This window comes from Magallana gigas, chromosome 7 (genome assembly GCF_963853765.1).
Source record: "Magallana gigas chromosome 7, xbMagGiga1.1, whole genome shotgun sequence".
NCBI classification, from domain to species: Eukaryota; Metazoa; Mollusca; class Bivalvia; order Ostreida; family Ostreidae; genus Magallana; species Magallana gigas.
The window spans coordinates 1,182,591-1,198,288 of NC_088859.1; the positions used below are offsets into that span (position 1 = coordinate 1,182,591).

At 30.6% G+C, this 15,698-nt stretch overlaps 1 protein-coding gene across 3 annotated transcripts; it reads left to right on the plus strand.

The window, feature by feature from the left end:
• Positions 1 to 2,657: 2,657 nt before the first annotated feature.
• LOC109617047 (receptor-type tyrosine-protein phosphatase epsilon) lies at positions 2,658 to 15,396 on the plus strand. Of its 3 annotated transcripts, none has more exons than XM_066066740.1 (21): positions 2,658 to 2,728; positions 3,622 to 3,825; positions 4,055 to 4,246; positions 5,101 to 5,750; positions 6,408 to 6,495; positions 6,625 to 6,701; positions 6,896 to 6,932; positions 7,031 to 7,131; positions 7,293 to 7,409; positions 7,554 to 7,699; positions 7,954 to 8,089; positions 10,965 to 11,076; positions 11,217 to 11,605; positions 12,402 to 12,489; positions 13,000 to 13,076; positions 13,275 to 13,311; positions 13,422 to 13,522; positions 13,964 to 14,080; positions 14,233 to 14,375; positions 14,633 to 14,768; positions 15,002 to 15,396. In XM_066066740.1, the coding sequence occupies exons 2-21, from the start codon at positions 3,810 to 3,812 to the stop codon at positions 15,080 to 15,082; spliced, it is 2,841 nt and encodes a 946-aa protein (XP_065922812.1). In that variant the 5' UTR covers positions 2,658 to 2,728; positions 3,622 to 3,809; the 3' UTR covers positions 15,083 to 15,396. The 3 variants fall into 3 exon arrangements, with proteins under 3 accessions (XP_065922812.1, XP_065922811.1, XP_065922810.1); XM_066066738.1 differs by lacking the exon at positions 2,658 to 2,728 and adding an exon at positions 2,841 to 3,446; XM_066066739.1 differs by lacking the exons at positions 2,658 to 2,728; positions 15,002 to 15,396 and adding an exon at positions 2,840 to 3,446 and having other exon boundaries at positions 14,564 to 14,699.
• The last annotated feature ends 302 nt before the right edge of the window (positions 15,397 to 15,698 follow it).

Here is a 15,698-nt window from a genome sequence, read left to right on the forward strand (position 1 = left end):
CAATCTTTGTATAAATTTTGAACTTTTTCTGAAGAATTCAAAATTGCTTTGTCATTTGGTTTATCATGAAAATATTTCGAATTTAAAAAAAGTGCGATATATTCCAATAAGGAAGTGAAGTTAATTTCAAATTTAATTAATTAACGTTCATTTTGGTTCATATAATTCAATTCAATTTATTCTCTCAAACCATATCATACAATGGTACATGAGGCTTAATTTTTTCAATGTTTTGATGTTCGTTGTCATCAGCAATTCCCTAAATTTTAATGTACTTGGTTTTTGAAAATACCTAGGACGTAGAAATTGCTTATGTAAAGTTAATAAAAAGAATAAAATGATATTCGTCCGCTTTTCAACTAAAACAGAGTTTGCAGCTTGTTATTTACAGGAATTCCATACCATCTACCGGTTTCAATCGGTAAACGGTGATTTGCTGTTCTGAATTTAATAAGTGGTTTCCAAAATTTTTTAGTAAGAATGCTTAAGTATTTTTCAAAGCCAAACTTTTGTTTATAAATTTTATATATTTGACCTTTAGATGAATTATCAATATCTTTTGCCCATTTCTGAATAAAATGGTCCTGCAATCTTTGTTTGATGGCGGCAGAAATCCATTTATCACTAAATATTGCAGTACAATGTTCTGTCCAGATATTAGAGAAACCACATGAGTCTAAAATATGTCGTATAAAATCAGTCCATGGATTTACACAGTCATTATTTTACATATATTGGTTTGCTAAATATTTGTAAACAGTAAACACAATTCCTTCTACCAAGCGCTATTGATATGATATGAGTCCATGGCTTATTGGCTACGGACTTATTGACAATTTAAAATTGTTTATTGAAGTAGACACCTTTTTCAGGTGCGTCGCCCTGACTTCTGACTAGTTATGTGAAACTGTATAAATTTCGTGAAACTTTTGTCGTAGTGAACTTTATCCTCATAACTGAAGTAACAATGTAGAAAAAAAATGTATGTACAGTATGTACAAACGATATCTAATATACGAAAATTATCAATACACGCATGATAGAGAGATAACAGATAATTATTACAAGTTAACCAATGGAGCTAACTATTTCAAATATAGTATCTAATAGTTTACAAATATATCTGTTTGTGACATTCAACAGTGTTTCAAGTTTAAACATATTTTGGATTTGATATGGAATATGAATAATGAATAATTTGTTAAACATATAATCTTGAATTTGATATACATACAGATATTATGTGCAGACGTCATTTGATGACATAAACACGTTTTGATTACAAAATATTTGCTAATGATAACGATTATCTTCTGTTAAGTCGACACAACGTTGAAGCCTTACTAATTTATACACCTTTATTGAATAAATTCAACAAAGAATGGAAAACAGACACAGCCTTAATATAACCTCTCCTTTTATAACCAGGTTAAGTTACAGGTATATAGCAATTGATGAGAACATTCATTAGGTATTTGTACACATGTAACTAATTAAATACATAGTAAATATGTTTAATGAAATGGAGAGTTCAGTAATAAGTATTTTCCAGAAATATGATTAATAACACCAAGATGTAATGACCATCCAAAGGAGTAAACAACAGCAAAAATATACATGTACACATTGAGACATTGAATTCTTATTCTGACGGGTTGTACTGGGAAAGCTACATAAGAAATCATTGTATTTATAAAATGCTCTAATAAAAGTCATATAACGACAGGACTTGTATAAATATAATCGATAGGTTTTTACTAGTCATTATCTATGCCAAACCTACAAGGATTTTAAAATTTATAGTTTCCTTAAAATAAGGAAATTTAGTGAAAATAGACATCAATGAATTACCTTGCATTTATTCGAGGGGAATCTTCCGATTAATATTTCAGAATTAGAATTCTCTTTCATCTAGATACACAATTGGACAAGCTCGTTAAATTGAGATTTTAATTAATTGGGATCAATACATAGAAAGTCTAAATTGAAAAAGAAGTGGTAATTTATTATTTTGTTTCACACCTAAATCTCAAAATTACTGTTTACCTATCCCTCTTAGCAGGCAGAAAAAAGAGCAAAAAAAAAAAATATAAATTTAGTCTAGCATTAAAATAAATACTAAGTGCGTGATGCAAACTACAAAGGCATGTTGACATCGACTTCAATTGAAATTTATTGCGGTACATGTAGGAGTTAAGACACTTTGTAAGACATCTTGAATAATTTATTAATAATTTGAATATTATTTCGCTGAACGCAAACGAAACACAAATAAAACACAAACAAACTTATAAGCTACCAACGGTTCTAAGTGCATTAAAAAAGACCACGTTTGCACCTCGTCAAATCAATTAATATATGACAAGCCATAAACATCCAAAGATGAACCATTTGTGCAAGATACTTCGCTCTTTGTCAAGTGCAGGATATACATGTATAGCTTTACACTACAATTATACCGTCTACAAAGTGAAATTCCACGATAAGAGATTCGTTTTAAGGAAGTTGTATATTTTTCCTTTCTGTTATATGTTAATTTTTTATTTAAGTATAATTACAAAAATGTGTCATAAGGAACTAAAAAATGTCAACGGATATATTATTTAAACAAGAGTTTAAAATGAAAAAAAAAATCAACATAGTTTGCAGACGCCAAAAAGACACACAAGCTAACACATCAAGTGAAGAGGCTAATTACCAAACTTATCAGTCTGAGGGATTGGAATAAGTATAAACTATTTTTTTTCAATTTTTTTTTATATCAAATAGTTTTGAACTATTACAGAGTTGTAAAATCAGGTACTATATGAAATATTTGGTAAATCTTTGTCCGACAAAAAAAAAAAAAAAACAAAAAAAAAAAAAAAAAAAAAAAAAAAAACAATTCCGTCAAAATAATTGTCATACCTTTTGACAGACAAGACGCCAAATTTTAAACCATCTTAAATACCTTCTATACAGTATATGTCTATGAATTTAAAGCAAACGTGTTATTTTAAGCAAATTTTGATAATTTGCAAATGTACGGAGAAAACTTTAAATCGGAAACAATACATTTCCTTTTGTCAAGCCCTGTAGAGACTCAGAATAATGATCATCATATTGCCTTTTTCCGAAGAGAAAAATAGAAATTAATGAAAATATAGAAGTAGAAATATCCTGATGACTAATTTCACGTAGCTGTAAGAAAGATTTATTCGATGAAACATGATACTCGTATGAGGGTTTTGGTTGTGTAATTGCTATATTCAGCTAGTCCTGGGAATATGGACAGTACTGCGAACGTTGGTTTCAACGTTGAAAAAATATTAATTCCTAAATTGGACTCCACTGATTTGAGACTATTGCTGTTATATATTCAATTATACGATTCAAAACAACGGTCATAATGTATCAAAACGGATGTTCACTTACAATTCTTTTTATACTTATGTTATGCTATAAAGGTACGTATTATTGTTGTCAATTTTGTAACATTATAATGCGCATCTGGTATTATATCATAATCATTATCATTTAAATATGAAATATGATAATACATTTTAAATTTTAATTTGTTAAGCATACGAACAATCGCTTTAAACGAAACACACCAATTTGTTGATAAAATTCTTATTTCAGATATTACATGCATAACTTACAAAAATGTGACTCAATCGTCATACCCCGATGGCATTCCTGTTTCCGAACAGGAGTACGCAGCCCGGGCAATTGACGGGGATCAGTTCGTGTTTACCCAGACAAAACATGAAAACCAGAGCTACTGGACAATCACTTTCCAGAGACCCACCATCATCTCATGTTTTTCAATGTTTATATATGGAGGTATGGTATTAGATTGGGTATTTGTCATCACAAAATTTTATCCGTTGCATCATATAAAGTTTGTAAAGTATACTTTGACAAATCTGTCAAATAATGCTGCTGATTAATATATAGCATGCATTTGACGTGTCTTAAACTTGAATATCAAACAAACGAATGTATGTTAACATATGTATAGGTCATAAGTCTTCAATAAGTTCCATATTTCTCTCTAATTTTCTTATCATAGGATTATATAATGTTAGCGTCAATTTAAGCCACCCTTACTTGAGAGAAGAACTATGTGAGCAACTGCAGGCAGTATCTCCAACCACAAGGTACAAAATCGGCGTCTGTTGCAAACACCAGATGATAGCTGACTCGTTCACAGTTTTACGAACAGACCCCGGAGCATTGAAAATCAACGAAATTTACCTTGACGGTAAGGGCATGTGAAATCTTCTATACTATACAATTGAAATGAAGAGAATGGCCGTTATTATTTTTTTTATGTAACAAAAAGTCTAATCCCCAATTAAGGCGAGGCGAAAAAAAATTGACGAGGGTTTGGGGGTAAGGCCTCCAAAGTTCTTTCATAAATTGTGCTTTATCTTCCATTCCAGTCTTTCCGTGGCATATTCTTGCCCGTTATTAGCAATGCTTTTTTATGACTTGATTTTATCTTTTTTCTGCCGAATCCGCCAATCCTTTGTATTTTGGAATTTATAAATGTTTAACCTAGAATTAAAAAAAAAATTAAACGGAGTATGTGTTACTGGAACATTATGATAAAATGCAATTCAGATTCACCGCCATGTTACCTTCAACCATCAAAAGACAATTCTATATAGAAATACTTAGAGAAAAAGTATTCCATCAAAATACATAAACCCTCCTTTAGTGTAAATTGTTGTAATTCAAAATAATTTCTACCGCTCCACATTTCACATATACGTGAAAAGTGTATCATAATAATTTAGCAGAATTTAGAATCTGTTTAAATAGTTAAGACTTAAGCCTGGGTAATGTAAAAAAAAATTAGATTCTGAAACTATATATATATATATATATATATATATATATATATATATATATATATATATATATATATATATATATATACCCTTATTATTTATTTTATTGTTTTTTGGGGGGGGAGGGGGGGGGGGTGAGGGAGTCAGATTCGATATAAGGCATTTACATTTATATGTTATTACGGAACTGCAGACGACTTGTAGTTACACTTTATGGTCCTAAAATTTGAAATGATTGTAGTTTTTATCTCGTATTTTGAAGGATGTTGCCGGGGTTTTTATGGTCTTTCTTGCATGGAGTGTAATAAATCGTGTTCCACATGTGACGCAGCAAATGGAGAATGTTTATCCTGCACCAAATCTCTGTATGGAGAAAAATGTGATAAACGCTGCCCATATAACTGCTCAGATGGCAAGTGTGACAGAAACACGGGGAACTGCAGAGGATGTGACTCTGGATTTGATGGACCAAACTGCCAACCATGCGAAAACGGAAAGTTTGGAAGCAACTGCTCTGAATTCTGTAGCAATCATTGTCCAGAGCATTGTGATGCTCGCACGGGGGCGTGCCATGAGTCCAAATATGAGGCATTCAGACAGAAATTACTAAATGAAAAAACAGCCATTATCTTCGGTGCCGTTATTTTGTTCTTATTGTTAGGGGCAATTGTCATTTTGGTCAAAAGAACCCATTGTTTACAAGAAGTATTAACCTGTAGTAAGTGTGAAAGACAAGATGTATATCAAATCATAGAGTTACAGGAATCGGTTGGGGATTCTCTGAATGAGTACGATGATCTCTATGAAAATACTGTGCCTTATGTGAACATTACCAAAGAGGGCGTTCCTGTCGCCGATTTTGTCGAAATGGTCAAGAAAAAGACATTAAGCGTTCTGAAGAGTGAATTCAAGGTATTGCGCACGTAGGAGATAAAAAAAGAAGTTTAAAGGCAGTATGTAATTTGACTGCTCTATTTGTAAAAAGCAACACAAAAATATTCGACACATGTAAAAATTAATGTATGGCAGAAATTAACAAATTAAAAAAAATCGCTTTCAAGACCGTAAATTCTAGTCAGCATTTTTAGTAAGAATTACTTATAGAATAACTATGAAGATATTGTAAACTATTTATCATTGGTTTGAGTTTTTAAATAAGGGCGATTTCACTATGCATTGAATTTTTCTTTTCGATGACGCATAAACTTTGTATAAAAGTTGTCCAAGGTATGTGTCCGGTGCAAGGGGAACCTGCGCAATGCATTTTTTTTAACGTGTTTGTAAAATAATCAATATTTTCAAAATAAATATTGTTCTTATTCATTTTATGGTTATAACACCCGAAATAGGATATAAATGAACTACACCAAACACACTAAATCAATTTAATCTGGTAAACTATGTTTAATGAAAAATTCTATATCCCATTTGTTTTGCACGAGCATGTTTTCTTCACTTTTATATTATTACAAATACAGTTTAAGGTGTCATCTTTTCTGTAATTGTCAATAAATTAAGACTACTTATGACTACGTAAAACTATTTACGAAACAAATTGTTTGATTTCAGGACATTTCATGTGCAGTCACAGATACGTTTCAGAATGCCCTCCAAGACGAGAACCGACGGAAAAATCGATACAAAAGGATCTATCCATGTATACATCAGTAACTTTTCCATTCCTTCTACTTCTTTTTAAAGATGATCAGTAACAAAAGCAAACGATCTGTTCATATTTATTTTAATCTTATAATATTATGATAAGTTTATATGTTTGTCGATTTAGATGATTACAACAGAGTGAAGTTAGACATGGTAGATATGCCAGAGTATACTGATTACGTCAACGCTTCCTACATCCACGTAACTTCTGTCATTTTGGTTTTCTTATTCCTTGATATTAGTAAACAGATGCATAACACCAGCTATAAATTTAATTTTGAATATAAACGTTTTTGCTAGAAAAAGTGAAGAAACGTCGTAAATTCAAATAAATATTCAGGCCATTTTTGAAGGGATTTTATACTTTAATTGATTGATGAGTGTTCTGTTCCTAGGGTTTCATCAGGGAAAACAAATACATAGCAGCGCAAGGTAAACTGTAACAGTAGAAAAAAATTCATTCTCTACATTTTAATCTACGACAATGAATATAAATATTTATTATTCAATGGTAAGAAAACCATTTTTAGGTCCATTTAATCACGAAACGACTTTATTATTCTGGGAGATGGTTTGGCAGTCAAATTGTAGTAAAATCGTTATGTTAACGAACACGAGGGAGCAACACAGAGTGAGTACATTATCATTATCATCATTATTATAAATTGCATTAAAAGCATAAAACAATGTGAGTATAGTTTTTATATCTTCCTTTACTCCTTTTTTGTTACTTACTTACTACTACTACTACATGTGTAAGTATAATTATTTCTCAAACTTTATTTATATCAGACGCTTTGTGTAGAATACTGGCCCGAAAACGAAGACAGAATTGGAAGGATAAAAATAAAACTGGAGAAATACCGCAGATTACCACTGATAATTATTAGAACGTTTGTTCTGCAAAAGGTAAGCCCCTAACGTTCGTGAAAGAATTGTACTGGGTATTAATTGTCGGCTGTATTAATGATGTCTTACAGAAGATGCATATATAATTATATACTGATAAATATTCCACACAGCAGGAAACTAAATGGCCATCTCTTATTCCAGGGGAATGAATTGCGAAAAATAAAACACTACCAATTTATTGGATGGTTACAGAAAAGTGGACCAGGCAACGCCAATGCATTTTTGCAATTGTACAATTTGACACAAGGTAGAGAAGAGGATACCAGGCCTATTATAGTGCATTGCAGGTATATATATATATATATATATATATATATATATATATATATATATATATATATATATATATATATATAAACTACGTAATAATATCTATCTTCATAAAGAAAGTTGTCGTAGGAAAAGCATATGCAACATGTTCCGTGTTGATTTAAGAATCAGCGCAGTGACACGTATATGTTTTCTTGTATTCTTCGATAGAATATGATATTGATGCTCTGAAAACGATTAAATAAATGTTCAAGCTTTTGCCTTCACTTAGTGCTGGTATTGGTAGAACCGGTACATACATTGCGTTTGATTGTCTGATGGACGAGGCTAATGAAACAGGACAACTTAGTGTTGTAAACTGCATCCTAAAATTACGACAACAAAGACCCTTAATGGTGCAGACGTCGGTAAGGCTGAGTTTATTAATAACTGAGGAGTAAATTCTATGCATTTTATTTATTATAAAACATTTTTACAATAAGTTTAGTATTTCATTTAATTAAACTAATATGACTGTAGTGGTTCACCGTATTGTGACGTCAATGTAATTGTTGATCATGTCTTGTAGGATGAGTACCATTTTCTACACAAAGCGTTAGCAGAAAATCTCACCCATGTGTATGCAGAAGTTGTGGCATGATTTGTTAATGTTTATATCTGAAGAATTTTTAGCATAAAATCATTTATGAAAATAGAAAAAAATCTTTTGTTTATATTTTTCAAACCCATGGATAAAATCGATTAAATTATTAATAATATTAAATTATTAAACCCTCGGCAGATGTTTTTTCTTGGAAACACCAATGCAAACAAATTTGGTTTCGTTTTCAAACTTAGATGACTTGAGTTGAAACTTGTTATTCAGCTTTGTGATGGGAAACTACAGATCATGTTTGAATATTTTTTGAAATTGCTAAATAGGTTCCTCATAAACAACATCTCTCTCTGAATTTTGTCTAGACCTATTTAGCACATAAAACTGTAATTGGGGTGCTTATATGGGACGTATTACTTATCAAAATGCGTGCCCTTTTTTCTGATAACAAAAGTATTGTTGCTACTTTGTTGGAATATGAGATTGATCAATCTACCATATTCAGCTGGTTTTTCAATATTACACTTTAAAATGGTAATTTTTGAAATATTGTAATTGACCCTTTCTCAAAATAGCTGTAAGTTTGCTTGTAATCTTATGCTTTGTTTACTCTCGGGAAAAACAGTATGTTTGTTGAAAATCATAGTACAGACGTAAAGTAAATGTGATTGATTCAAGATGGTCGATATATTTTATGGCTTTTTTTAAAAATAGAAACAGTGGTTGTCTACTCCTAAGACGGTTAACAATGTGCCTCTGTTCATTGACTCTGAAATATATGTTTAAATGAGCACACACGTCTTTTCTGTTAAAATGTGTAGAGTATTTTTTCACATAGCGAGATAAGGCTGTGTCCGCGTTGACTCAAATATTTGAACTTTGACTTTTCCTAACGATCACTCTGTTACGTGACAAAACGATTGATAGATTTATTTCAATGTATTCAGTACTTCTGAGAAAAAAGTAATTTCCCCATAGTTTTCAAATTTCCGAACAATACTTGTACTAATAAAACCTTTAAAATACAAGAGCCAATCACATAGTAGATAGACAACGTCTTTGATTGTCAGATTTTTTTTCATTTAAGTCACAACTAACATTAAATTATGCAGCATTATTTTTGTTGATATAAAAATGTGTTGTTCCATTTTTGGAAAAAGGTAAATTTTCTACCCAAGTATAAAATTAGTCTATTTTGTTTGCCACGAAGCACAGTGGTGTCTAAAACACGACAGTAGGATAAAACATGCACAGTTAATCAAAATACCACATCTAATTTTCACATTAGTAAAATCCCTTGTGCAGTTCCTCCTTGTATATGAAAACCATTCTTAATCACTTGAAATCTTTTTTCCCACAACTGTTCGATGCTTTATGTATTCCGTGTAACACTTTTCCTTCTTTTTAAAGTAGGAAAAACGTCGAAAGTCAGATGACGTTATTAAACATTACTAAATATTACGACCAAATATCCCCTGATAACCTATATTGTTTCGGATTGTTTGATGTCCGAATCACAGTTTTTCCACCCTAAAAATGTATAACATGTAAGCATATATGTAAGAGTAGCTTTTTGCATATATCATCGGGCAGTGTTTTTGCTGAGTTAAGCTCTAAATGTTTCACATCTCACTGCTTCATGACTTCCGGTAACTTCATCTTACTTATTCAGTTTCCATTAGGAATATCTGTGTAAATAAATCATTTAAATGATTTATGTTTAATGAATCATACATCCGATTATAATGTTTGGTGTAGATTATCATCATAATTTTCATTTGAATAAATTAAAAATATTATTGGAGTTTAAGGCTCAATTTGAAGATATATGACATTCGACTTTTCACGTATCATCGTTCGCATAGCACACAAATTTGTCATGCTCCATGACCTCTGATTTGTATTGAAAAAATTAAATGAATTTTTTTAAATTCATTATTTGAAATCATTGTTAAATTTTGTTTATAAGATTTGATGATACTATGACATTCAGTGAAAAGACTATGGCCAAGGTATTAAATTCGATATAGATTTTTTTAAGGAGCACTGAGAAAAGTGCACATTGCGGGTCTGTATCCACAGTTTTCTGTGTAATCTCTATACTCTTCCTCAATTGACCATTTTATAAACTGTTTCATTAATTGTCGGCTATAAGAATGAATGCGCTCCATCCATTACTAAACAAAGGATAAAATTGACAAACCACTTCCATATATAACTGATAATATGAACGATTTATGAAAGCAAGTAAAAAGAATGAATTAACATCATAAATCATTATCAATAAATGTATAGAAAAAAAATAAAATCAACGATAACCTGTAGGATACGTTTAACTACATGAGAGTTGGAAACCAGTAATTGTATCGGAACAGTTTAAGGTGGTTTTCTTTCAAACCGTAGAAAAATTCAATTACCTATTCTTCCATTCAAAAATTCAACCAAGACCATCGGAAAATATGTTTTTATTGCAGGTGGATTTTTAATGAAAAACATTTCAACTATACATCAATATAAAATTCTTAAAAAGATTTACATAATTGAAATTATATCACAGGCATGCCTTGTCTGTTTTCGTATACAGGATATCGTAAATGCCTTTTTGATCATAATCGCATTAATTAGCATTAGAAAATAGTAATAGATACGGAAGTTTGATACACGATTTGAAACTAGTTTTGACACAGGACACATATATGCGAGATCGTTTATTTACGATACAAGGAGAAACATTTGACACCATGTACAAAATAGGATACAAACTTCTTATTCTCTATTTGGTAATATTATGTTTAAAAAGTAAGTATAATTCTTAATGACTAATAACACTTTTTTGTCAATTGTTATTACCATTACTTTATTCATATACATGTATCTATAACCATTAAGTAATTATTTGGTAATCTTTACCTATCTTAATTTAATTCTATATATTGCAGACATCTTATGCGTAAACTACAAAAATGAAACACAACCCTCAGTCGCTAATGGAAATTCCTTTTCCAAAGCATTAAGCCAGAATCTACTAAGAGGTGAAGTTGTCATCATCATAGGTGCCATAATTTGGTTGTTACTGCTGGGTACAATTGCCGTTGGAGTCAAACAAACACACTGTTTACAAGGAATATTCTCATCAAGGAAAAGCAAACGCGACCTTTATCAAGTCATAGAGCTACAAGAATCCCCAGAAAATTTGGAGAATGAGATTAATGAAATTTATGAACAAATTTTGCCACATGTAAATACTATCAAAGGTAGTGTCCCTGTCGATGTTTTCGTTAAAATGGTAAAGAAAACAACAAGCAGTGATTTGAAAAGCGAATTTAAGGTAATGTACATGCACATATATTGTACCGAATTCTTGAGCATCAATAAAGCAACACCCCATTTTGTATTCAGCTTAGACGGAATCAAAAACATTTGATAAATTATCGAATTAATTGGTTTATTTGATAAAAATTATACTGTTTAATTATTTTTTCAAACAAGGCTTGCATATTTTCTCTCTTTCATCCAACTGCATAAAAATTGAAATGTGTTATATTATATTGATCTAATATCATTATTAATAATTAAATAATTATTATGTTTTTCTGTTAAATATACCGTTGGCATGTTAAATAACAACGACTACAACTGGACGACCGTCATTGAGGGTTATATTTATCTTAAAAATTGTTTGAGGAAAAAGGATTCGTTCTTTGAGTAATATGAGTATTATGAGATGATGATTTTGGTCGTGACGCGGTCAAATCCGATAAAGTTCCAATGGCTTTATGATTGATTTGATCTCGCCCTGCCCGAAATTATCACCTAATAATATTTCAAAAATGATTCCTTATTACTTATATTTATATAATTTTACTTATATTTATATAATTTTCACCAATTGTACAATTAAATGCTAGAATATTGACATATTATGTTAGTTTCATTCCTTTTAGATTTACGAATCCTCTTATGCCTCCAACAATACGTCATTTGAATTAATTTAACTGTTCATTATAAAGTCGATCAGTTGTGTTATCACAGAAAAAAAAATACTAAAATGTAAATATCATTGAATAAAAAAAATATATACCAATCATAAAAGAACTATTAAAAAACATAATTGTTAATTTCAGGAAATTCCAAGTGCAGTCACAAATGCGTGTCAGCACGCCTATCTAGAAGAAAATCGTCGGAAAAATAGATACAAACGGATATGCCCATGTATGGCAATTTTATTGTTTGCAATTCAACCTATACATATCCAACGATAAGCACTAATATAGTCGTTTTTATAGTTTGAATGTAGATGGTTTAGTATTTTTCGTTGTTAATAGAAAATAATCTTTTATTTCAATGTAAATCCACCCAAAAAGAACATATTAGGATTATTATGATATGGTTTTGTTCTTCTAAAGCACTATTCGTTGCGTGTATATGTAGATTAACTTTTTATAGACATGGCGCTTTAAAAATATTATAGCTGGTAAAGTTTACTCAACTATATTAATTTAACTTATTCTATAAAATGGAGATTTCTTTAAAAAGAATAACAAATTGAACTTAAACGTACGGATATAATTTCTGTGTATTAGATATGCGATATAAAGTTTTTGCGGAAAAAGCGAAAATTATCGGATATACGATATTTCCATTTAACAGAATTTTATAAAAAGACTCTGAGAATGTTAAATAATTATCTTTCATGAATTAGATGCATTCTTGTCGTTTTAGATGATTATAACAGAGTGAAACTTAGTATGACGGATATGCCAGATTACACAGATTACATCAATGCCTCCTACATTCATGTAACATATATTTTATAGTTCTTTGATCGCCTTGTATCTGTGATAAAATATGCAAACAAAATATAATTTTTTAACTTTGCATGATAAAATAAACAGAGGGAGAAAAGGTAAATGACGTTAATTTAAATGTGAGACAAGAAAAGAAGTGTAATATAATGAATATACATCAAGTAATAATAATCTTCTGTTTTATCCCAGGGTTTTAAGAATGAAAACAAATTTATTGCAGCCCAAGGTAGTATGTCTTTCCTATTTAGTTTTATTTTCGATAATGATAAAATCTATGAAATATATCTATAACATATACATTCAAAGCAAATTCAAAAAAGATGTTTCATCCATCAGGTCCATTTAATCACGAAACGACTCTATTATTCTGGGAGATGGTTTGGCAGTCGGATTGTAGTGCTATCGTTATGTTTACGAACACGAGGGAGCAACACAGAGTGAGTAGTTCATCATTCGCGACACGAAAACCCAAACTGGTTTTTTTCGTAAATGAAATGACTAAAGCTGATCTAAAGAAAGGAATCTACATTCCTTTATATATCATAAAGGTCTCAAAACAAACCAAAGAAAGATTGATTTCTTACGCAATAGCCACTTAAAACTAAAAAAAAATATATTGTTACAAAAATGTTAGGCTTTCGAAGAAAATCAAAATGTAAAAAAAAAAATACAAAATACAAAGATGGGAAAAGGCATCCACAATGAGCATTATATAGAATATGAAATGTATATAAAATGGATTTTTTCAGGAAAAAGCACAACAAAAATTTACGAGAAGATTTCTGATGGCCATAATCTTTATAAAAGAAAAGTATTCACTTTATTTACGCACAAAATTATCTACTAGTTTATCTACTAGTTTTCTTTTATCTCTCTAGACACGATGTGGGGAATACTGGCCCGAAAATGAAGAACGAATTGGAAGGATTAAAATAAAGTCAATTAAATGTAGCAGATCTGCATTTATCATTGCGAGAACATTTGTACTTGAAAAGGTAAACTTTATCCATTTTTACCATTTGGCAACAACGCTCTGTTATACAACCTTTATACACTATTTCTGATTTCGTTTGTAATCATTTATTTCTCTTTGTAGCAATAATTTACTGCATTAGCAGAGTAACATATGGCGGTTTATTCTCTTTAGAGTGACGAAACCCATCATGTCAAACATTATCAATTTAATGGGTGGGTGCAGAAGGAATCCCACAGTGTCTCAAATGCGTTTTTACAGCTGTACAACTTGACGCATAGTAAAGAAGAGTCAAGTCCCATCATAGTCCATTGCAGGTAAATATAGTTAGAAAAGAGACAACAGCTGTTTACTTATGTTTCTATTAAAAATGAACCACGCAACGACTTTGCAGTTTCTAAAATGACTATGCAAGTGTGATTTCGAGCACAAACAACAAAATATGATAATGTAGTTTTAGACTTCACGTTCCCATCCAGCTAAATGCATTTGCAACACATTTCAGAATTTTATTGAAATGACATTTTGGAGGTATTGATAACCATATTATTGAGAACATGCTTCCTTCTCTCAGCTCTGGAATTGGTAGAACAGGTACATACATTGCATTTGATCATCTAATGGATGAAGCACACGAGACCGGGCAGCTCAGCGTCCAAGACTGTATTATGAAATTACGAAATCAAAGACCACTAATGGTGCAGACCTCTGTAAGTTTATGTCCAGCATAAATAAATAAAAAAATTATTTACAAAGTATTTTTCACAATTCTGTTTCTTTCTCTGATAAATGAATATTGATATTACACACACTATAATACTTAAGTTAAAAATTGCATCTTTATTGGCCTTTTCTACAAAATTTTCGACATATCTAGAACTTGAATAAAATTATAAAGGATATCTCAGATAAAGCTTTGTAATTTCTTAATTATATATTTTAGGATGATTACCAATTTCTGCTCAGAATGCTGGCGGGAAACATCACACATGTGTATGATGAGGCTGTTACATTAGACTTGTAAATGGAAGATGTATGTGGGGGTCTTGAGATTCATTCATACCATAAAAACTTTTGACCAAAGTTATGTTTTTGCAAAAGTATTTTAGTCAAATATATTTGTATTTGAGGGTATATTTTGAATGTATCATGTTTAAGCTTTGCTCATTAAGCTATTGTATCTTTTGTAATAAATCTAGAATAGAAAGAATATTGTACTAGATATTTGAATAATATATATTTCATATTAACAAAATGCAGGGATGGTGTTTATTTATTATGAAAACACTTAATAGTTTCAATATCTTATGTAAACTATGGCCCATACGATTAGAACCCCCCCCCCCCCCCCAAAAAAAAAAAAACAAAAAACAAAAGCAAAAAAAACTTATCGGATAATGGCAAAAGATCAAAATGAGAATGTTTCATCCTTTTAACAATTGTTTTTGTTTTTGGACGTTGCTTTTACTCATTTTGTTTTTAAAAAGTCCCAGCTGACAATCATGATGATTACGAAATTCAAACTTTTGCTGAGATAAAAACTTCTTAGCAGTTGATGATGTGTTAAAATCAAATAGGAAAACAAATAACACTTAACAATGGATACGTTAATAGTGCTACATTCATAAGTTCAAATTTTG